Here is a 22,407-nt window from a genome sequence, read left to right on the forward strand (position 1 = left end):
TTCTAGACCCAAGAATCCAGAACAAGGTGAATCTGGGCGTCTTGGCCGGCAGCAAAGCTGCTGAGTGACAAGTCGTCGGTCAATCAAACGAATACAACGAGATTGCAGATTCGGAGCGGCTGAAAGCGGCAACCGGGTTTATGCATGCCAGGGAAGAGAGAATGTACCCTTAGGCAGAAAGAGAGACAAGGAAGAGAGGCAGCCGCATGGTGAGAAAATTGTCTCCGCCCAAGGTAAATCATATTTCATTTTTTCTCTGAGCCTCGTCCAAATCAACCTCCCAAGGCTGGTAGTACCTTAGTAATAGGTAGGTACCTACCTAGTAGCCGCAGGGGTTATTCAGAAGAACAAAGGGTACCTAGCACGCATACCGAGTGCATGTGCTTCGTAGGTATATGCGGAGTACATCCCTAGTGTTTCGTACACGCCGCCCAGGCGTGTAGGCATATTTCCTCCCACCTCAAAGCCTTGAGTTGACAAGTAGGTGAACCCTACTGGTACTGTAACTTCGTAGTTGACATAAAGACGCGTTGCGTAAAGCAACCTTGCGGGATGTTTTGTAAACCGCAGCAGCGGGGCGCTTCGGGCGCCATCTTGTAGAACGGCCTTTGTGTGAAGACGATTTCCCCTGCATCGTGGGCCAGCTTCCCAGTGGATGCCACACAGGAATTTTGTCCTGAGTACTTCGACGAGACTGTAGCCACCGACCTGGAGCCTGCACAGCTGATAGCATCCCATACGATACCACACCATCTTAGGCGGCCTCGCATGGCTGGCTTGTGATTGTCCGCGGACCACTGTACCTGCCACGTTAGTGACCTGAGTCCAAATTTCAGCCGGTCATTGAGTCCGAGTAGCCAGGACCTACATGAGGTGCCTAAACGAAGGAGTCCCTGGCTCACCCCCTCCCTAAGTAGGTACCTGCTGGCTACCTTTCTGCCTCCCATTACATGTACAGCCCATTGTACCGCCGCACAGATGCATGAAGGCAGATAGGGATGATCCGAGCTGAGTGGCAAAGAGATGATGTAGCATCGGGTGTTGCCCAATGACGCTTGAGGCATTGCTTCGAAACAACACAACACTTTCGTGGTCATGTGCGGCATTCCCGGCCCAGCATCCTGTCCACGACAGAATGGCAAAGCACAGCGTTGGTAAAAGCAGGTCCATGACGGCCCTGACAGCTCTGCAGCCAAACGAGGTAATATCGTGGAGTAGGAGGCGGCGAAGGGGGCTGCAGAGAATATACGCCGTACATTGCTCGTGCATCACGCGCCGTACCGATACAGCTAGACATCCCGGAGGCCAAACGAAACCAAGACTGACCCGATGGGTGGTAGGGGTTCTTTCCTCTCGACAAAGGAATAGCGTTCAGGTCTACCGGGCCATAGACTCCCCTGCCCCCGTCGCAAGAGTTCAGACCAGAATAGTAATCGCCGCAAAGGAAAGGAGAATCTGTGGCCGAGGTCAGTCTGGCCCAACAAAACATTCACCGAGAAACGAAGCAATCCCTCGTATTAGCTGATTCGGGGCGGCTCAGGCCAGGCACAGAATTTCCCTCGGCAGGGTAACGGGTATCGCTAAACCAAGTCCCATACAACCCTGCCCGCCTGACGTACCATTCCCAAGCAGTGACTGGCAAAATCTGGGCTGTGTTCTGGCCTATGCGTGGAGTTCCTAGCTCTGAACGCGGCCGCGCACGCGTCTCTCTCTTGCCTGCTTCGCCGCAGAGGGAGATCCAGGCCTTTGCTGCCTCCGCTTAGCAGCAGCGACACGCCTAGCCTACCAACTCGGTAACTTGCAAAGGCTCTCTGAGTCCAGCCCGTGGCTGGCGTTGTCGATTAGTGCTCGCGGTGGGGAGGGACCGGGAAGTATTCACACGCCCCTGACTGGCTAAGGCGGCCGCTGAGGCTTCCTTCGAGGCCGATGACAATAGCAATGCCGATTCGTTGACAACACGCCCATGCCTGCGCTCAGCATCACGCTACTCAGCGTTGATCATCGCGTTGGTTGTGCTTGTTGTTGCTGTTGACCCCGGGTCGACTTGACGCTTAACCAATCCGACAAGTATAAGAACGCCCCCATCCCCTCATATCTCTGTTCTTCAACAACTCACTCTCCTCGCTTCCAGGCATCGAACACTCCTATTGCAACGGACGAACTGCCCATCCCTTCTCTCCACGCGCCGACAGACGTTTGTCTTGCCCGACCTCAACTCTCGACTCCTTCTCCCTTGCCGCCATGGCTTCGCCGACTTCGTCGTACCCACTCACTATCCCCCTGGAGTCGGGCAAGAATCGATCCATCCGAGGGGTATACCGTAGCATCACCAACGCTCTCCATGATCCTCAGCTGGGCTCTCTTCCAGGAGATGCCGAGCGGCCGCCTGTCCCCAAGGAAGGCGGAGTGAGCACTGAGGCCTCCGGTGTGCCGAGTGGTCTGTCCAAGCAGAGTCTCCAGGATCTCGATGTCCTGAGTCCTGACATGGCCTCGCAAGGACAAGGCACCGCTCGTGCCACCAGAGACCCTGATAGCTCCGATGGCAAGAGTGACTCCAGCTCGCACTCCCCATGCTTGCCGATTGACGACAAGGCTTCGAAGGGGACCGACCAACATATCCCGGCCGAGCATGCCGTCTCCCATATGGCACCGTGGGCCATGGACAGTCTCAATGACCTGAACAAGAAATAAGAAAGTGTTGAGCTTTGAATCGGATTGAACACAAGCTTACCTTGAGACGGCACCTCGCCAACACTTGTCGTCAAAGAAGGTCGTTCAGTCCCGATCCAAGCCGCACGCACACCAGCCTGAGACTGTTTCAAGGAATTCGGAACATGGCAAGGCGTCGAGTCTCAGCCCATTTCTCGCAAGACGAAAAGCCGAGACATTGCCACGACACCACTGCAAAAGACACAGAGGGAGAAACAAAAGAATAAGGACCACAAAGCACAATGACCATCACCAGACTGAGATCATCATGACAGAAGGAAGAAGGATGAAAAGATGAAAAGACCAGAGAAACAGCCCAAGGAGGAGCCGGGCATTGAATCATCTGTTTCGAAAACGGAAACCTCGGCCGAATGCTCTTGCATACTGCAACTGCCCTTTCCTTCACCGTCTTTCGCTTTGGGTTACTATCAAGCTCCCCTCCCCTGAATCATCGTCGCTCTTGCAGCTTTCAATGCGCGCTAGTCACATCGTCCCCGGCTTTTTTTCCTTTTTTTTTTTTCTTTAGAGGTCCGACGGCGGCATTATAATTGATCAATTGACCAGATAGAATTCAGAAAAGAAAAGTAAAAGAGAAAAAAAAAAGCGATGATTTTTTTTCTTTCTTTCTTTTCTTTGTTGCTTCATGTATAGGGTCTATAGAGACAGAAGGCATGGCGGAAAGTGGTGGCAGATTGTTTAAACCCTCAGAGGGCTATACCGTCATTGCGAGTCATATAATGAATAATAAGACAGACTGATATAGCAGAAGTATGGCCTTGTATTTCCTTGATCTTGTCGTGACACGTTGCCTTTGCACTACCCATCTACCTATATATAAACTCTCACGACTCCCTCTAGGGTTGGGCTCCCAGCATATGACCAGCGCGAGTCACCCTCCCTACATCAGCAAGTCAGGCGCATAATATATAATCAAGCAAGCCATCGATTCGAGTCACAAACCTCACCGCAAAATATCGGGCGCCATCACCGTCGCATCCAAATCCATTCTTTGCGCCCCCTGCGAAACACGGGCAGCTTCGGGCGCAAGGGTGCCCGGTTCACACCAAGAATGAATCCTCTTTGCGCGCCTGAACGTGTGATGTCAATTCACAAGGTAATACGGTAGGGTAGGGTATGTAGGTCAGTCTAGAAGCTTGGAAGTCGGGATTTAATGCCCAATCGTCTGATGCAGTGTGGCCCTACAGCCGACGACAGCATGCATACAGATATTCCGCGTCAAGCCACGTAATGTGCTGGGCTGTGACGGGCGCACATACATGCGCAATTACACCATTGGGTGCTACAGCACCTGTCGTTGCGAATACCGGATGCAAGTCCCGAATGTAATACGGATAAGCACAATGATGTTGCTGTTGATGATCCCGAAGCCCCCTTGCAAGGGGGAGCGACAGCGGCGGAGAGCATCACCGAGCAAAACTCGAAACTTCATCGCCATGAAGAGTTCACCATTACGTAGCACTCAGTAATTACTTTCTGTGCACATCTTATCTCTACAAGACGTCGTAAAAACCCCATCTTTTTTTTTTCTCCGATCGGATCAAAATCGAACTTCGTATTTTGGGGAAAAAAGCAGATCGGTACAAGCCGGCTTCGTATCTCTGAAGAAGGCAGATCGGTTCAATCCGACCTCCCCTCGTATCCCCCCACCTCGGTAGATAGGAATCCAGATAATGATACTACCTACCTAACCTACCTACCTACTGTATCTACTTACCTTGCCTGTGTGTAGAAACACGAGCTCGAGCGCCAAGATGGTGTTCGAAGCCCATTCACTGCGTGTAGGTACACGAAGCCTGCTCATTTGACCGCCTTGCTACGATCTCAACACACGGAAAAGCGTCGGACAGGCTCCCCCCCCCCTTGCGTCAGCCGGTGACGGTTCCTGCATTCAGCCGCTGTCAAGCCGTGTGATACTGTCTCACCTGAACGGCAAGACGAGACGAGGCGTCAAATCAGGTCCAGCCCGCGAGCTGCGGCGTGCATGTAGACTGATCCTACCTTACCTACCTACTCAACAAGGTGCAGATTCCATCCAGCAAAATCACGGACCCAGTCGGACACAACACGTCTTCATATGGGGAATTGAAAACACTCGCAGGTCATGTAGAGTAAAACGGGGGATATAATGCATTAGTATACCACTAGAGTACATGCAGAGGCTGACATTATCGTCAAAGAAGCTTAGGTAGGTTTTCCATGCAATCGTCAATAAATAGAAAAGGGCTGACAGACGCCGGAGCACGTCCCCTTCTTCCGTCCATTTCCCAACAACCTTGCCGTGCTGTGTGAAGAAGAAAAAAAAAAGCAGCAACACAACCTTGCCTCAAGATATTAAATTTAACCGGTACCAGAGAAAAAGCCTTAAAGCGCAAACAAATCGGGATGGCACCCTTTCCCTCCCAGGCCCTGCATCTGCAGAATTAAGAGAAGAAGGCAATGGCAATGGCCACGCCGGCAACGAGGGCCAGGGGAGAAGAGAGGTGGCCGGCGGCGCTTCCGGGAGGAACGGTGGTGACGGCGGGGTTTGAGGAGGTGGAGGCAGCGGTGGTGTGGTGTCCTGTGGCCGGAAACATGCATCGGTTAGCGAAATCTGAAGCGAGTTTCTTTCTTGTGCGAGGCAAACATTGTCTCTCTGTGGGTGAAATACGTACCAGTGGTGGTGGAAGCCGAGCCTGTGGGAGCAACGGTGGTGGTGTTGTGCTTGTGGGTGGAGTGGGCGACGGTGGTGGTGGTGGTGAAGGTGCTCGAGGCCTCGGTGGTGGTGGAGTGAGCAGTCTTGGTCTTGACCACGGTGGTGGACTCCTCCGAGGTGGTGGAAGCGGCCTCGGTGGTGCTGGTGGCAGCCTCGGTGGTGGTGGGAGCAGCCGTGTTGGACTCGGCAGCGCTGGTGGCGGAGGTGGCAGCGCTGGACGAGGCGACACCGGTGCCCTGGAAGGGGAACTGCTGGCTGAAGTTGCTCTGGCCCTCCTTGTCGGTGATCTTGAAGTTGTAGGTGCCAGAGGGGAGGTCCTCCAGGGTGACGGTGGTGGAGCTGCCGGTGGCAGAGGCTGTTGCACATTTGTGTCAGCGAGCTTTGCCTTTGTTTGTCTTTGGCAACGATAGGAGATGGGACTCACTGGTCAGAACCTTGACGTCCTTGAGGTCGGTGCTCTTGCCGGTCTGCAGAGTGATGGTGCAGCCGTCAGAGCAGCCAGAGTACTCGAGGGTGAAGGGCTGGCCCTCCTGGACCTCGAACTTGGAGTTGAGGAACTCGGGCTTGGCGAGAGCAACGGCAACGAGGGCCGAGACAGCAGCGACGGAGTACTTCATCTTGACTTGGTTTGGAAAGGACGAAGAGAATGTATGTGAACGAGAGACGAGAAGAAGCGTCGGCTGGTGCGCAAGATATGGTCAGTTTATTTGTTGTTCCTTGAGGAAAAGTGGTGACGAAGTGACTGGTATGCTGGTGTTGGAGGAAACCAGGTCTCGGGCGATCCGAGGCGAGAGGAATGAGCAAGATGAAACAACAACAGGCGCCTGGAAAAAAGGTTGAGCCGTTGCAGCTGGCAGACACACGCGTCCCCGTCGTTCCCGACAGGCGACGGCCGTCGAGTTGCGTTCCGCCGTCTTTGGGCCCTTTCCTCTCCGCCAGCTGGCGAGCCATGACACCGCCTGGGGGTGGGCATCCAGCCAGGATCGCGCCTTTGGGGTATTATGGGGGAGTTTCTGCAGATTCGGACATGATATTCAAGAGAGGAGAGGAGGACAACGCGAGATGCAGGGGTAGATGCGTGAACTGGGCGCAGACGAGGCCGTGTTGTGGAAGCATCCACGTAGTGATCGTCCTCGAGATCTCGTCCTCTCCCAACATCGACGACACACCAAAACAGAGAGCTGGAAACTTACACTGGATCGAAACAAGGGCCTAGAAAGCGAGTGATCAAGGCGGATGGATGAGCAAAGCAAAAAAGGAGCAGGAAAGCAGAAGAATCGAGCCGGACGGCCGCGGGTATTAATTTAAGAACTCGGTCGAGGCAGACAAGAGCCAGAGGCGAGGAGTGGAGCGGTGCGCGCTGGAATTGCACGGATCACCCCCAATCAATGACAGCCGGAGGTTCGAGAGTCTCCATTCCCAGCCAGCAGGGGCGGGAATTGGAGGAGGGGGGGCCTCGATGGGCAGGCCGCCTGGTCTTAGCGATCCATACTGTCGCTAGCGGAAGCCCAGCAGCAGCAGCAGCAGCATCGGCATCAGATGGTGGTCGTTTTGGCTTTTGACCCGGGGGCGATGCATCCTGGCTGCTTTGTGTGTGCTGGGGTTGTTGCAAGAACTGAAGCCTTCAGGTTCGCGGTTCCGTCGTCGATAGTACTTGGGTACAGCTGCCATGTACCTTACCGACAGGGCTTGCCATTGGCCGCAGCACCCCGGTCCGCCGTCGCCCGCAGCCTATCAGCGCCGTCCGGGACCCCCTGGACAGGTATCCCAGCCCGCTAGCGCCACCCGCTAGCGCCACTAACGCCAGCACCTAGCTAGTCGCTGAAGCTCCAGCGGTCCAGGCACTCACTCACAGGCACCCGCAGGCCTGAGCTCGCAGCGCCTGGACGGCACCAGAAACGGCGCTGCAGCAGCCATTCGATTGACCTAAGCTTGCGCCTCATCCCCGGGAAATAACATGCAGAAACCTGGGTTAGCCTCGAGCTTGCGGCCCACATCTCTTCTGACTCTCTGACGCCGGCTGCTGTTTCTCTCTCTTGTGCCTGCCTTCCATTGCCTTGTTGTCGATTGCAACATGAACCTTGCCGGCGCGTGAGTTCCTCCGGGTCACGGCACGCCGAGAGGAGATGAATGACGATGATGGAGCGATGGATTGCAACAGTCGAGCCTTGACAAGGGGGGGAAGCTGTATGTAAGGTAAGGTAGGTATGTATGTACATGCAGTACATGCTCCGTCACGCAACATACCATGATTATTGTAGCTCACAGGCGAAAAGGTGACACAAGATGCATCGCGAAATTGGCAGAGCCGCAATCCTACGCCTCGCTTACAGCTTCTCCTCCTCCTGTTCCCAGCAACATCCGCCTGAATTGATGCACCAGAGGAAGCAAAGAAAACACACACACACACACACACACACACACACATGCTCCCACGCATACAGCCAAATCAAGCCCGTTCTCATGCAGCCACAGGGGGGGACGCTAATCATCGACAACGCCATCACCACCAATTCAGCCACTGCATCCATCCCGCTCCAATAGCCAGCGCCGCCATTCTGTCAAATACGGGATTTCATCCCAACGCCCATTGACTTTTCTTTCGTGGCCATTATAGCATTCGTCACCCGCACTATCTGCAGAACCCGAAAAGCTTCTTTTTTAGCTCTCTCTCTCTTCGACCTCGTACCGCTCACCCTCCATCTCTCCCCCCTGATCTCCTGATCTAAGCTGCTCACTTTTTTTTTTCTCGTCAACAGAACATCTGTGAGCTCTCTCTCTCTTTCTCTCTCTCTCACTCTCTACGTATCTTTCTCTCTCGCCCTAGCAGAATATCCACACTTGAGTCTTTCCACCAAGTTTCACAAACGGCACCTCCGGCTCTAAAAAAGGCCCGCAAGGGGAAGAAAAAGGATAGGTAGTCGGGCCAACAGCAGGAAATGCGCCATCCCGTCTAATGATTCCCTCCTTCCAACGCTTGAACCGCCCAATTTCCTAGCCGCTTTCTTGTCCTAGTAGCGCCCAATCAATGCCCCCCTGGTCCGGCTTCTACCCAAACGGGACACTCTCCTCATCGCCTCCGCATCGCGATCAGCAGCAGCTCGTCCAATGTGTCTCAGTCTCAGTGTTGTCTCTCTTTCTCGATCGAATTTCTTGCTGAAGTTTCCCAGTACTAGTATTACAGTAATAGTGTTGTCTTCTTTCATCAGCATGTTGGAATCGAATCGAGTCCACACATTCCCTCCACCCTGATTCCCACACATCACCTCACAAGTCAAAGCGGCCTCGTACGTAGAGTTTTCTAGGCAGCCCGCGCAGCATCATCACACAGCTCCACAACACCCAAAAAAAAAAAACCAATGACCTCTCCAACTTGTCATCGATAGTGTCCATCCTCCAATCCCCACGGCTACAAACAAAGAGAACACGAACAGGCATCATCCCACCCAAACAGAATTCCCACTGCACTGCACGCAAGAAGTTCCCCCTCCCCCTCCACCCCTCTATGGCTGAACTCTGAATTGCGCAAACACGAATCCCACCCATATGTAGGTATGCACGTCAACAGGCTAACACGTAACGACATCATTCAACCCTTCCAATACGATTCCTCGTCTTCACTCCTTTCTCTTCTCTTCTTGTCGTCTCCGTGGGCCCTTTTTTTTTGTTTCCCCATATGTATTATTCCTTCGGCAGAACAATGTAGAAAGTTTGACTCCGCCGTCTGCCTATTATCCTCTTCAGAGAGTTCTTTTCCCCCCCTCCTTCATCGAGCCGATGCTTCGAGGCTGTGCTTCGCCCATTTTCCCGGCAACACCACCGTACCAGAGCTCCTTGACTACCTCTGTCGACCATCGAAAGAAGTAAGACCCCCTCTTCACGGAAGTAGTCATCCAATAGAGCCTCACAACTCCAGCTCCTTCAGCTCCGCCCCAGACTACCCAAGGTACCTAATTGCCTCACTGTTCGACTCCTCTTCTTCGCTTCTCTTCCATTTCCATCTCCCAGTCTTTTGGCATCTTCATTCGCACTCTAGAAACCATTAGCTTTCTTCAAACGCCTCGTAATCATCTGTATAGACTAAACCACTACCTATCCCAAGCATATCGCCTACAAGTCTTCTATCCTCTATCCACCTCAATCAATATCCCACCCCCCCTGCACCTACAGTACATACTGCTGCAACCAGGCACACAAGCAATGAATTAAACAGAAAATGCCAAGCCCCCTTCCCCCGCAAAATCTCCAGCATGGCTAATGCAATGGAAAACCTACCAATCTAAATGAGAAAAGAATGGCCAGGCCAAGCAGAGCAAATTACCGCCTTTGGGAGTTCCTCACCGCGACAAGGAAACAGGAGGGAAAAAAAAAAAAAAAAAAAAAAAAAAAAAAAAACCTGCTTTTTGAGCTCCTTTTCTTTTGATTGTCTTGTCTTTGCCTTGTCTCATATCAAATGTGGACCGAAAGATTCCAGTAAGGTAGTAGTACATAGGTAGGTACATAGGGACACACTAATCGACAGGCAATCTCCCAAATCCAAGCAAAGATCTCTTTTCACAAGATGCGATGAACGCCTCGAATCTTTCTCTCGATCAGCAGTGATTATCCTCTCAACTTCCATAGTATTGGCTGTAATTCTTGAGCGAATCGAGAACCACCATCTTCTACAAGCTACCTCACCGAGTACCTATTCAGCCATCGGCTCGAATCGCGTTGCAGACTCGCATTTTCGGCATTGAGAGCAAATTACATCAAATCTAATCGGCCCCCCCTCTCCCCATGCCTATCCCAAACCGCGCCGTCTGCATCATCCCGCTAGTCATGCCTTGATTTGCCGGGGTTAGGAAGAGTGAAAAGAGAGCCGGTGCCTGAAGATCAAACTGAAGTTTACCTTGGCACATTGGACACTGAGCCATGCCGCATATTCGAGGCTTAAGCGAAAACTTGGGACAAGACTCCGTACCAACTCATGCATCAAATTACTACTGTATTTACACGATACCGACGCTGCCGGTACAATCATGAATGTCCTGGCGCGTCCATTCATGCCCGTCCGTTCGCTGCCTCGCCACACGCTTCTCTCTTTTGTTTTTTCCTCCATTCATCGGCCAGCACCACCTCGCTGACTCTTCCGACATTCATCAGCCAGTCCATAGCTCGCTCGTCATTCGCCAGCACGTTACAATGAAGATACTAATAGATACCAAGATGAATTCAAAGACTCAAAGCACTGGGTATTTTTGTGTGTTCTGTTGTGGGGGGTGGGGATAGAAAGGAAATGTCGAGGGCGCGCATTTAGTGCTCCAACAGACGCAAGCTGCCCTGGACGACGACGTTCTCGAGGATGGATCCCGGGGGAATGTCAATGGTGCTACCCTCGGTCGCCACGATGATAACGGTGCCCTTGAGCGTCACGCCACGGCCCAGGTTGACGGCACCGGTGATGGTCAGGTGGTCAAGCTCCAGCACCTTGGGGATGGAGGGGATGTGCTTCTGGAAGTCGGACACCTTCTTAAAGTCGCTGCCCAGCTTGATCAGGGGCGCGTCGCCGAAGCGAGCCGCGCTCATCTGGAGCTGGCCGTGCTTGAGCGTGTACAGGTCAGACTTGACCAGCATCAGGTCGGAGCACGTCTTGACGGGCAAGAATCGGCGACGGGGCACGTTGACGCCGTGGGCGTTGTTGAAGTGGCGGATGGCGGCACCGACGGCCGTCTCGAGCTGGAGGATGGAAATGTCCGACTCGCCCTTCTTGTCGCCGGGGATGGTCTTGCCGTTGGGGATAATCTCCATGGCCAGCTCGTTGTTCTCCACGACGCGCTTGATGGCGGCCAGGTTGAGCCAGATGTTGTTGGTGTTGAAGTACTTGAACTTCTTGATGGACTTGAACTCGTTGACGTGCTCCTTGGGCACCTGGGCGATTTCGAGCAGGCGGACAGAGCCCTCGTAGTCAATGATGGTACCACCCTTGACGTCGGCCTTGGTCTTGTTGGTCAATTCCATGATGTACTCGGCCTTGGTCTCGACCATGTGCTGGAGGATGCGCAGGTCGACAACGGCACCCAGGTTGTCGACGTTGGACAGGAAGACGATCTCGATGCCGCGCTCCAGCAGCTGGTCGAGGATGCCGGAGTTGTAGAGAGACTCGAAGACGTCACCGTGTCCGGGGGGGTACCACTCGTTGATGGGCGAGTCGTAGGACTTGGGGACGGGCAACAGCGAGTCCTTGTAGATTCGGGGGTATCTTGACTGGTTGAAGGTGAGGATGTCCACGTTGTGGCCCTCGTACTTCTTGATGATGGCGGCGGTGTCATCGTTGGTGTTGAACGAGTTCATCAGGATAAAGGGCACGTTGACGCCGTAGGTGCGGTTGAGGTACTCGATCTGGCGGACGGACAGGTCGAGGAAGGACATGCCGTCACGGACCTCGATGACGGACTTGGGTCCGACGCAGCCCATGGAGGTACCCAGACCACCGTTGAGCTTGAGGACGGCGAGCTTGTTCAGGAACTGGACAGACTCGCTGTTGGCGAGATCCTCGTAGTCGACGACCTGGCCCTGGGCGGGAGGGGCAATGCGATCCCAGTCGCTATAGTTTCTTGTCAGCAACCCTTGTCGCATCGCCTTTACGGTTTTAAAAAAAGGGGGAGGGGAGGATGGAACGTACACCGCATTTCCCTTGGCCTTGTCGTTGAGGTATCGTCGGAAGAGGGCAAAGAAGTTGTCCATTTCCGTCTCGAACAGCTAGAATCCAATCGCCGTTAGCGGAGCTGCAACGCATGGCGGTGTAGTATGATGCCGCTTCTTTTCGTCTGATTGTACCGACCTTCTTCTCCTTGGGGTCCTTGACGGTCTCGGCGAGGTTGGTCAGGGCATTTCGCATCTGAGCGGCAGCGACGTTGGTCGAGGTGTTCTCGAAGGCCTGGGTTTGCTCGGTTAGCTGGTGGTCATGAGGCTCGGAGGACATTTTGAATTTCGATTGCAGAAAGAGCAGTTGGATGGAATGGTGAGCGGTCAGGATGAAGGGAGAAGGGGAAGGGAATGCTCTTGATGTGGGAAGAAATGCTTCGCTCAACAGTGAATGTGGGCAATGTTGGTGTTTTCTTGCGCAAGCTCCAGCGACGAAGACGTCACCAGCTGGCGGCAAGTGCACAACAGACGACGCCGGGTCGCTGCCACGGCCATTCACGGCCATTGGGCCTTCACGACAGCTTCTGACTTTCCCCTCAGCCATGCTCTGCAGGCATTGCGTCCGCCAGCTGGCGTGAATGCGCGCATTAACACGAGCAGAGCTCGGCCAGGAGGGGTATGAAGGTGCGTTGCATAGGTAGCTCGAGGCCAAAGCGGCAGCCGGTAATTGAGAGTCGCCGGCAGCTCAAGTCGACCGCATCACGGACGGAGTCATAAAAGGGGGGAAACACAGAATGATTCAGAGAGCTGGAAAGGGGATCACTTGCCATGTGGCTGCGAGTCTTGCCATGGTGACGCTGCTCGAAGCCATTGTCCTCAGCGTTGGGCGAGAGGTGGGTCGGCAGAGCGCTCTTGACTCCCGACATTGTGTCTGATTGTGTGCTTGTGATTGAGCGAGAGGGTGAAGATTTTCCGGTGGTTTGCCTGCGAGAACGGCCTCGTGTCGCTGTCTGTCAGTGGCAGCGATTCGGGTTCAGGAGAGGTGGTGATGATTCGGACAGGTTCGAGGGTTCGATGGCGGCCGTCGAAGAAGGAGAAGGGGGGGGAGGTGGCAGGTATTAAGGCAAGGTGGGGTGTCTGGCGGGGTGCTTGTGATTGAGCCTTGCCCCAAGCAAATCTAGCACGACCCAGTTAATGCTCGTCCACTGTGCCGTTTCTGCTGCTTATAGAAATCCAGGTTTTTTGGGGGGGCAGAATGGTTGATTCAGTCGTGTTGACGTCAATGAATGACGCAGCTGGCGGCGGGAATGGGCATACCTTCGTAGTAGGTATTATTGAAGGCGTACCTTAGTAGTACAACAACACAACAGAACAGCGCGGGATCTGCAGCATCCAACGGTTAGGTGCTACAGCAGCAGAGGGCAACGATGCAAGTTGGAGAGAAGAACGGACAGGAGGACAGCAAGAAGCAATGATGAAGTCAATGCTGGCTTTAACAGGAACAGGCGACGGAGCGGGAGGGGGGCCAGCCCCTTTACGAGGCCAGCTGGCTGCGGTCCGGGTCAACCACCACCTACGAGGCCACTTTGACCGTAATTTCTGGATCCCATCCGTCCACCGTCTAGACGCATTCTCGTCGTGGTCGAATTCCCTTTTTTCCCCCTGAATAGAAACCTCCTCGCCGCTCCACCCAGCATTTTCGCATCGCCTTACTAGCAGAGGCCCCGGCCGGATGCCCCTCGCGGTCAGGAGCCCGAAAGGTCAGGGGGGTTTGCGATGATTGGGGCTGAGCTGGGCAGCCAGACCGGTCTTTTGATATCTTGCTCTGTTATTTTTGGATTCACCTCATCAATTTTCTGTCTGTGAGAGTTGAGAAAATCAGAGTTCTGATCGCCATCCACATGCACTTGGGAATGACCGTTGCCTGGCCGGACTAACACAACTGATACAGTACATACGGAGTGCTGCTCCGTAATACTTCGTACAATGGATGGAGGGGGATCCGCAGTTCAGCAACGAACCCCGCCACCTTTATTTCCTTGTTTGCCTGATTCACGGCCCAAGCTTATTATTTGATAATACCCAGGGTGGCCAATGGTGTGTGTGATGCGACTTCATGGTGGTGTTCATGTCCCTCTCTTTTGTGCGCATGTCATAGGCCCAAGCACTGGTCGAGATGTGCCAATCGGTTCCCAACAGAATCCCACGCTGGCTTGGCTGCATCTTATGGGCGAAGGTGGTGTGTAATGGAGGGGGGAGGCGGCGAAATAAGAGTCACGATCGAGAACGAAGAAGAAGAATCAAGAGGTGACTGAAGATGAGAATTTTTTAATCCCTCTGTAGTCGTGGTATCGCTTTAGGATGGGCAATCTCGGTGGTTGACATGTCGCAACACACCACTTCCTTTGCACTTTCGTGCATGCATGTCGATATGCATCGGCGCCCAGATGCGATTCTTGACAAGAGGCGCGTTGGCATCTGGATGCCCAAAGGACTTGTCGGTTGCATGCCTACCTGAGTACCTAAAGCAGGGTATCGCCATATGAAGGCAATTCCCTCACTCACTCACTCAACTCAACTCACCTCAGGGCGGGCAGAAAATCCCTCGATTCCCAACTGGTTTGAAGCCCTCTACCATTTTGACGAACAGACTCATCCATACCATGTGAATAGCTACATGTGCACTTCAAATCTCCAAGGTGCAAGAAAGGAGTCGTGTAATACCTAAGCTGAGGCGGCGAAGCCATCATTGATGTCCAGGAGTGACCTGTCTCTTCTCATAGACATGTATGATCTGCAAAGTACATCGTCCCGTCGTCTTGTTGCTCCTTACCTAAGGTATCGATTGAACCTTGCACTGCTAGTCGGCGCTAATCCTGCCGGCTTCTGCTCGGGACAAGTCACCCGGATGGCCTCCCGTCAGGCGGAGATGATGCATCAAATGTCAAAGCCCAGGCGTCAGCCTGCACTTGCAGCTGATATCCTTCATCGAATCTCATTTCTCACTCTCTCGTCTTTATGCTTCATTTTTCATTAAAACGAACGTTGTGTGCCTCAATCTCACTCATACTGCAGGCCGAGAGAGAGAAAAAACGCTCATGACTGGAAAAAATTGGATCCAGGTTCAGTTAGGCACCGACACATGTCCGATGTGACGCTCCGTTATCCGGACCTCCTATATCCACGGCCCGGTAACACATACATACTATTACTGTAGACTCAATCTCAGGCTCAGGCTCAATATGTTGGCCTCAAACACGTGGGGTTCAAAAAGCATCGGCATTGCTTCGGCGTCGCCTCTTGAAGACTTGGAAAAAAAGGAGATACTCCGTTTCTGCTTGAGCGTGGCAGTGTTTTAGTGATCCCATCGGTCACGACACCGGATGAACAAGGAGTCTAGAAGCAAAAAGCAAAAAAAAAAAAAAAAAAAAAAAAAAAAAAAAAAAAAAAAAAAAAAAAAAAAACAAGTACGGTAGTTGGTGAATCGTCAACGATACTGTCACCAGACCGTTTCGACCACGGCAGCTCTGGTCCACCGTAGAGAAATGACGATTAATTTCCCGCCGTACGGCTTCAGATTCAGACGACGGTTAACGCCAGTCTCAAAACGGGTTCTCTCCTGACCGGGGAAGTGCATTTATATCTACAGCCCTCTTCGGACTGTATCAACGAGTCCAACAGAGAGGAAAGACATGGTACTTAACCCACCAGGTGCCTCCCTTCAACAGCATGGCGTTGAGCCCTTAATCGCCGCCATTCCAAAGCACCATAGACTTCGTAATTCTCAAGGTCCCGTGCCCGGAGAAAATCCTAGATGAAACCTTCCAGGTCCACAGTCCACAGCCGTCAAGCTCTCTCCATATCACCAAGCAGAATGATAATACCTATGTTAGTAGCCGGATTGAGTTGACAGCAGCCAACGCCAGGGCAAGCTCCAGCGAATCCCCCCAGCGCTGCAACCGCTAAAAAGCCACACTCCCAAGCGCCCTATCACCTTGCCCGTGCCGCCACGCCGCCTCTTGAATGGCCCCCAAGAGATAGCACGCTGGGTGATTCAAGCCGGGCGACGTCTGAGTGGCGTCCCGTGTATTCCACCACACAACGTTGCATTTGCCCAGAGGCGACGATGCCATCCAGCACATGTCAGAGATAGCAAGTCAGAGGAGCAAAAGATTCCAGCATAGTCTGCTATTCTGAGTCAAGATAGCTTAAACTTCTAGGCCTAGACGCAGCGGCAGGGCGTCGGTGAGGCCCTCAATGACAACTTCCGGAGCTTCCATTCTGTAGTAGTAGTAGCAGCTCAGTGGAGTCTGTATTGTTGCAGTCTCTGTCTGAGGTGGTGGCTGATAAGACCCAAACTCTTGCTTTTGCTCTTATATCGCCATGTATTCCCATTTCCACTCTCCTTTATATCTCGAAAACCCTCGAACCACTTGAGACTTGATATACCCTTGGTAGGCACTGGTGCTTTTCCTCAGCCTCTTGTAACTCCCGTATCAAACTCTTAAACTCGGTGGCAACGCCCCTCCCTTATCCGGGTCCCGGAAATCCCCTCCCACGGCATCCGTCCCGGGCCCATCCCTCCCTCCAGCCTCAACTCAACCTCAAACCACCACCACCGCCATCAACACCAACAACAACAACAGCAGCAAAAGATGGGCTCCCTCAGCGTCACAATCACCCTCCCCCTCCCCTTCTGGCACGTCAACGTCCCCGAGCACGCCCGCACCCCGCAGTGCCCGCCCTTCCTCCTCGACCTCAGCCCAAAGGACCTCCGCACCGTCTCCACCCCGGACGCCGACTACCGCCCCCAGTCCTGGGACGACGTCTGCCGCCTCATCCGCGCAAACAGCCTCGAGCGCTTCCAGCGCGTGCCCTCCCACCTCCGCCGCTACAAGGCCTTCACCTACCGCCTCGCCCGCACCCACGGCAGCATCGCCAACTTTGTCCTGCGGGAGCGCCTGCGCTGGGACGTGCCCGTCGTGCCCAGGGGCAACGCGCCATTCCAGTGCGACGACGACGTCAAGATTCTCTTCAACGATTGGCCGTACGGGCTAGATAAGAGAATCGTGCATCTGGTCGTCTGGACAAAGTTCGAGCTCAAGGCGAGTTCCGCGACGGGGGATTTGACGGATGAGGCGAGGAAGGAGATTGATGACTTTGTGACGAAGAGGTTTCGGTCTCGCATGCCCGACAATCAGGTGAGTGAAGAACCCTCATCACATCACTCTTTTCTCTCATGACCTTGTGTGATCCGTCTGGAGGTGAGGCTGACTTAATCATCTTGTAGGTCGTGTGGTTCAAGAACTGGGCTGCTCTCAAGTCGATCCATGCCGTGGAGCACTTCCACGTTATGCTCTTCGACCCGGATCCCGACTTCATCAGAGAGGTCACCAATGGCGATGTGCCCCAGTGCGACAAGGCTGATATATGATGAGCTTGACTTGTAGTTTGCTGACTCATGTCCTTCTTTGTGTTTTCACTTGTTGATTTGATGCATTATGGAGCCACGGTAGATCGGAGTTTTCATGTTGTTTGTTCACCAGATAGAGAGTTGAAGCTTGAAATAGACGGTAGACGTAGATTTTGAACAGTATCCAAGGTTTATAGACTGCATAGATTTCGGCATGCGCAAATTGGCACATATAGTATCTTTCGGCTCCAATAACACATGTTTCTTGTCAGCTGGCATTCCGTGTCCGTGTCTGTGTCATCGTCTGTCAACAGATGCAATCAGGCATAACCCAAAATCCTCCAGGGTAGCCCAGGAGAAGCACAACTGACAAAGTGAAGCGCTAACTGTGTGCACAAGTCCCTCACAAGCAGCAGCACATTGACCAGAATAACAACAGGACGCAAAGGAGCAGGAAAAATTGAAGTCAAATTGCGCAATAGAGGTTAAAACAGCAGAATGGAGATCAAATAGATACAATACCTCTCAAAGCCCCCGATAAGGCATGTCTCATTCCAATGTCAATCTGTCCCGAGTTTGCATACTTTTTCCCTCCCTTGCATTGACTGCTCACTCTCACTCTCGCTCTCACTCACACTGCCTGGTGGCACAGCCTTTTTTTTTTCTCTCTCTCTCTTTTTGTTGAACAAACCCCGCCTTCGCGTTTCGCCGGCAGGCTCGTTTTCCCTCCTTTCTCTCACCGTCTCACAACAGAAAAAATCCGACAAACAGCCTTGGTTCCTTGAAAGAGCGAGGTAAAAGGAGGGCTGTTGCAGAAGCCAGGAACAAAGGAGTCGAACTAAAAGGGTTCCCCTTCATCCGTCCAACGGCACCCCAAACCAGCGAAAATCTTGGTCGAGTTGAGAAACGCTCCGATCCATCTACCGAGGCAAACGAAGCATCCCAAAACGTGGGGTGGAAAAAAGGAAATAATACGAGTACTTCGGGCGCCCGGCACAAAAAACCCTGATTTGCAGCCCTGCGCAGAGGCTGTTGCGGCCCAAAGACACCAAAAACGGAAGGGCCTTGTTTTTTTCCTTTTTCCTGTTTCCGATCCCAAATCGACGCCCGCTCATCAGCTGCTGCTGCTACCCCAGATCTGACTGAGCCCCGTGTCGATCCCCCGGGCACCGAGAGACAATGGCAGACCTGGAGCCCAACTGGCGAGTCCGCTTTCTGGCGGGCCAGCCTCCCGCCATCGTGCGGGTGCGCAATCTTCAGACGTCCATCGCTGGACCGTCTGATGCCTGGAACAGGAAAGGAAGGCCGCAGCCGCTGTGCGTGTCGGCGTCCGTCATGCTAAAGGAGGCCTTTGACACGTCATCCTCCGCCGACAAAGTCGAGTCCGACACCGTTCACTACGGCCTCCTCAGCAAAGCGATACTGGCTTCGTTGGAGTCACAGCAGCAGCAACAAGACGCAGAGAAATCCGGCAGCGCGGCTAGCACAAGTCAGTCATCAAGTCTGCGGGACGTTGTCAACACCATCTGGAATGATCTCACCGGCCAGGACCGCCACGGAAAGTCCAAGGCCACAGACGAGGAGCCCGAGGTCAACACCTCGTTCTTGAAGCCGTCGACAATCCGATGTCTCGAGCTCACAGTCCACCTCCCCAAGGCCTCGCTGCTCGGAGGCGGCGTCAGCCTCACCAGAATAGCACTCTTTGGGCGCGACGGCGAGTCAAGGCCTCAACCCAGGGGTATGAGCCTCAGGATCCACGACCTCCGAGTTCCCACTCTCATCGGCGTCAACGACAACGAGAGAAAGGCCAAGCAGGTCGTCGTTGCGACCATTGAGATCGACAAGTTCAACATCGATGAGGATGTCTTCACAATGATCGAAGCGGAGGCAGTCGAGGTAAGTTGACAAACACGCCGGCATGGGCTTCTCAAAGGCCGAAGTACGGCGAGCAGCGGCAGCAGCCCTGGATACTAACAGTCAGCAGGTCATGAGCAAATCGGCGTTCGAGACGCTTGAGGCGTTGGCCAACACTCTGGCCTTCCGGCTCGCCAGCTACCTGCACTCGTCTCAGGCTGGATCCATGAACAGGAAGGGCTGGCCGATCAAGATTGCGCTCGAGAAACCCATCGCGGTTGTCCTTGCCGATGCGGCCTGCGTGCAGCTGAGCGTAAATTCGTCCGAAGTGCTGGGCGGAATCCAGTGATATCGGGGCTTGATGGATAGAGAACGGAGAACGAGATGAGATGAGATGAAATCGAATGAGTAACAACACCAACACCACAACCACCACCATACCACCACAACCACCACCATTACCACCACAACCACCACCATTACCACCACCATTACCACTACCGCCCCAAAAGCAACATCAACGCCGACAACGACAACCACGACCACGACCACGACGACCGATAACACCTCTTCAACACATAACGCACAGTTGCATCATGATGGAGGCAAGCAATATGCTAGGATGAGCCCTGAGTCAAGGGAAAGAACTGGTGCTTGATAATCAATACAACAGCAGATGTCCATTTCCCCGTCCTCTCTTGTAATCGAGTGACTTCGTCACGTAAGGCTGCGTGTAACCATTGCTTGACTCGTGTAGAAAACAAGATTGGTGATGATGATGCCTCGACCCTCGTGGCAACGACCCAACAATCGCCGGCCCGGACAGCCGCATCGATTCGAGAAGCCGCTGCGGCCAAGCTGAGCACACGATGCAACGCTGGCATCAGGACCATGCCATTGCCCTCCTCACCCCCCTCCACCCCTTCTCATTCCCGTAATAGCACGCACACCGTAGCTGGATCTCGCACCCGCCAAGTCGAACGCTCCGGGCGTGGACTGTGATTAGACTCATTTCACGCACATTGCGCCTCTTCATGCTCGATGGCCTAGAAGCCTTCTAGAAAGGCGCCGCCGCCTCGGAGATTCCACGAATTGGGGGCGACATCACCATCGCCATCCGACTCCCGTTGTTCTAGCACACACGCACGCGTCCCGGACGAACGAACTCCTCGCGGAAGCTACCCCTGTCGACGCCACGCCGCACCAAGCTGCTGCTGCGGACTAGCATCCGGATAGGGCATCGCAATTTCGAAAAGCTGCAGCGCCAGAACCACTTTGCTTGGGGGAGAGCAACATGGCCTTCACGGCCTAGGAGCCTAAAAAAAGAGCCCTCCACTGGAGAGCCTTCTCTGGTAAACCGCCGTCCCGTAGCTCCACGATCGGCACTGAAGCCATTTCCACCCGAAGGAGCGCACACAGACAGAACTCCAGTGCAATCGGCGTTATGGGCCGCTCTCTCGCCCTCCGCCACGTTCCATCCCGAGCGGGCATCCTCCTTCTTTCCAGGCTTGCCAGGACCACCACTCCAACTCGACAACGCCACGCCGGCGAGCCTCTTTTTTTCTCCGCTGCAGCACCACGAGGGGACTAGGACCAAGTCGGCCATGTTGCCGAGGAACCAGCATCGGGCACCGGCGCCGTGCGGGCACAGAAACCCCTTCAAGACGTGTGTTGGTTGAGGATTCTGCGCGGCTCGTTTTCCTCGCAATATCCCTGGCTCAAGCCTTGTGTTGTGTCTCACATACATGCATACATGCATGTATTCTGCCGGGGGAATCGCCTCGAACGGTTTGTTGCTGTGGGCGAAGCCCCGTCAGAGTGTGCTTCCTGGGAACTTATGTGTGTGATGGTTTTGAGAGAGCAGCCAGTATACACCCGTAGTACGTGTATGTGAACAGTAGATGGCAGCTCCACTGAGCAACCGACACGGGCCAGGTCGCTTTCACTACCACCGTCGCAGATCTGTAGAGAATTCCGGCCGTTGTGTTGTTTAACTCCATGCGAACCTTTCGCACGAGTCAAGAGTGCACACAGATCGCTGTTGCGGACACGCTCGCCATGGTGAGCAGCGCCCTGAACCAGCTCCCCTCATCAACGCATCGCCGGCTGCTTCTTTTCACGCCGCGAGCTGAGCAACCCCATGACGAGTTCAATCTTAGCCCTCACTCCGCAGCGCCTGGCATCTTGCACGCAAGGGACCGAACCCATAGTGTGGTTCGGCCCCTAGACGCCGGCCATCTTACTCGCATCGCATCCCACGGCACTTCCACCTTCTCGTACATATCCTGCGTTCTGTACCTGCATTTGTGGAGCGCTCACTGCTCACCCATTGGCCTTTCTACCCCCCGTATTATTGACCAATCAAGCTGATCTTGCGCCCGTCTTTCACATGAGAGCCAGGCAGAGCGAGCTGCTGAGGAGGCAAAATGTCCTATTAAGCACATCAGCAAGGTGAAAGACCAGCTTTTGGAATCTCGTCTCTAAAGCTCTCTGGCCGTGGTGACATCGGTGCAAATCCCAGCCCAACGAGAAGCTATTACTTCGTCCGCCAGTGTCTAACGGCCTTCGAGAAACATAAGAAACCGGAAAGAGGAGAGAGACAAGCCGCTAACAAGGGCCGGACCAAGGAGCGTCTCCCGCAGGATTGAGCCCAAGTAGGAGATGAAGTGCGTTAGTACCGCGTTCTAGCTCATCCAACAGCCCGCAACAACCTACGGGTATATCCCGGATTCTGGAGCTCGTCAGGGGTCCTCATGTCGCCGTCGCTTGTGAGTCGTATTCCGAATTGCATCAAATGCGGGAACATCAGCCTTTGCCCCTTGACCACCTTTGCGCCGTATGTGGCAGTACGGAGTACCTCTCGATGCAGCATAGTAGTTGCACTGCTCAGCTTCTGCACGCTGATATGCCTGCATGACTCGTTGGCATTTGTCGTCTTCTTCATCGCTGTGCGGCGCTCCTATGTTTTTGCGTCAGCTGCGCAGGTCAAACGAGATATAATCACCGTTCTGTCCGGCTTCTTCTTCTGCCCAAAGGATCACATCCGATAAGTGAAAGACCCGCCAGGTGTGAGACCAAGCCTCAATGTCCA

At 53.8% G+C, this 22,407-nt stretch overlaps 4 protein-coding genes across 4 annotated transcripts; 2 read left to right on the top strand and 2 right to left on the bottom strand.

Moving 5' to 3' along the window:
* Positions 1–5,150: 5,150 nt before the first annotated feature.
* On the bottom strand, positions 5,151–6,953 carry TRIREDRAFT_119568 (uncharacterized protein; the record flags this gene model as incomplete). The annotated part of the gene is made up of 4 exons (XM_006961489.1): positions 6,616–6,953; positions 5,847–6,102; positions 5,382–5,777; positions 5,151–5,287 (listed from the first exon to the last, which is right to left on the bottom strand). The coding sequence occupies exons 2-4, from the start codon at positions 6,037–6,039 to the stop codon at positions 5,151–5,153; spliced, it is 726 nt and encodes a 241-aa protein (XP_006961551.1). The 5' UTR covers positions 6,040–6,102; positions 6,616–6,953.
* A 3,496-nt stretch (positions 6,954–10,449) lies between these two features.
* Positions 10,450–13,435, bottom strand: ugp1 (UTP-glucose-1-phosphate uridylyltransferase). The gene is made up of 5 exons (XM_006960998.1): positions 13,367–13,435; positions 12,877–13,226; positions 12,246–12,341; positions 12,087–12,163; positions 10,450–12,008 (listed from the first exon to the last, which is right to left on the bottom strand). Exons 2-5 carry the CDS (start codon positions 12,973–12,975, stop codon positions 10,718–10,720), a joined length of 1,563 nt encoding a protein of 520 aa, XP_006961060.1. The 5' UTR covers positions 12,976–13,226; positions 13,367–13,435; the 3' UTR covers positions 10,450–10,717.
* A 3,269-nt stretch (positions 13,436–16,704) lies between these two features.
* On the top strand, positions 16,705–17,483 carry TRIREDRAFT_54819 (uncharacterized protein; the record flags this gene model as incomplete). The annotated part of the gene is made up of 2 exons (XM_006961084.1): positions 16,705–17,250; positions 17,340–17,483. The coding sequence occupies 2 exons, from the start codon at positions 16,705–16,707 to the stop codon at positions 17,481–17,483; spliced, it is 690 nt and encodes a 229-aa protein (XP_006961146.1).
* Positions 17,484–18,126: 643 nt separating this feature from the next.
* Positions 18,127–19,665, top strand: TRIREDRAFT_73594 (uncharacterized protein; the record flags this gene model as incomplete). Its single annotated transcript, XM_006961085.1, has 2 exons — positions 18,127–19,358; positions 19,447–19,665. The coding sequence occupies exons 1-2, from the start codon at positions 18,642–18,644 to the stop codon at positions 19,663–19,665; spliced, it is 936 nt and encodes a 311-aa protein (XP_006961147.1). The 5' UTR covers positions 18,127–18,641.
* Positions 19,666–22,407: the final 2,742 nt, after the last annotated feature.

Source organism: Trichoderma reesei (assembly GCF_000167675.1).
Source record: "Trichoderma reesei QM6a unplaced genomic scaffold TRIREscaffold_1, whole genome shotgun sequence".
NCBI lineage: Eukaryota > Fungi > Ascomycota > Sordariomycetes > Hypocreales > Hypocreaceae > Trichoderma > Trichoderma reesei.

Coding starts and splice junctions, on each gene's coding strand:
- ugp1 (XM_006960998.1), bottom strand. CDS start 12,975: ATGTCGGGAGTCAAGAGCGCTCTGCCGACCCACCTCTCGCCCAACGCT. Junction 12,342..12,876: donor GCAAGACTCGCAGCCACATG/GCAAGTGATCCC, acceptor GAGCAAACCCAG/GCCTTCGAGAACACCTCGAC. Junction 12,009..12,086: donor AAGGCCAAGGGAAATGCGGT/GTACGTTCCATC, acceptor AAGAAACTATAG/CGACTGGGATCGCATTGCCC.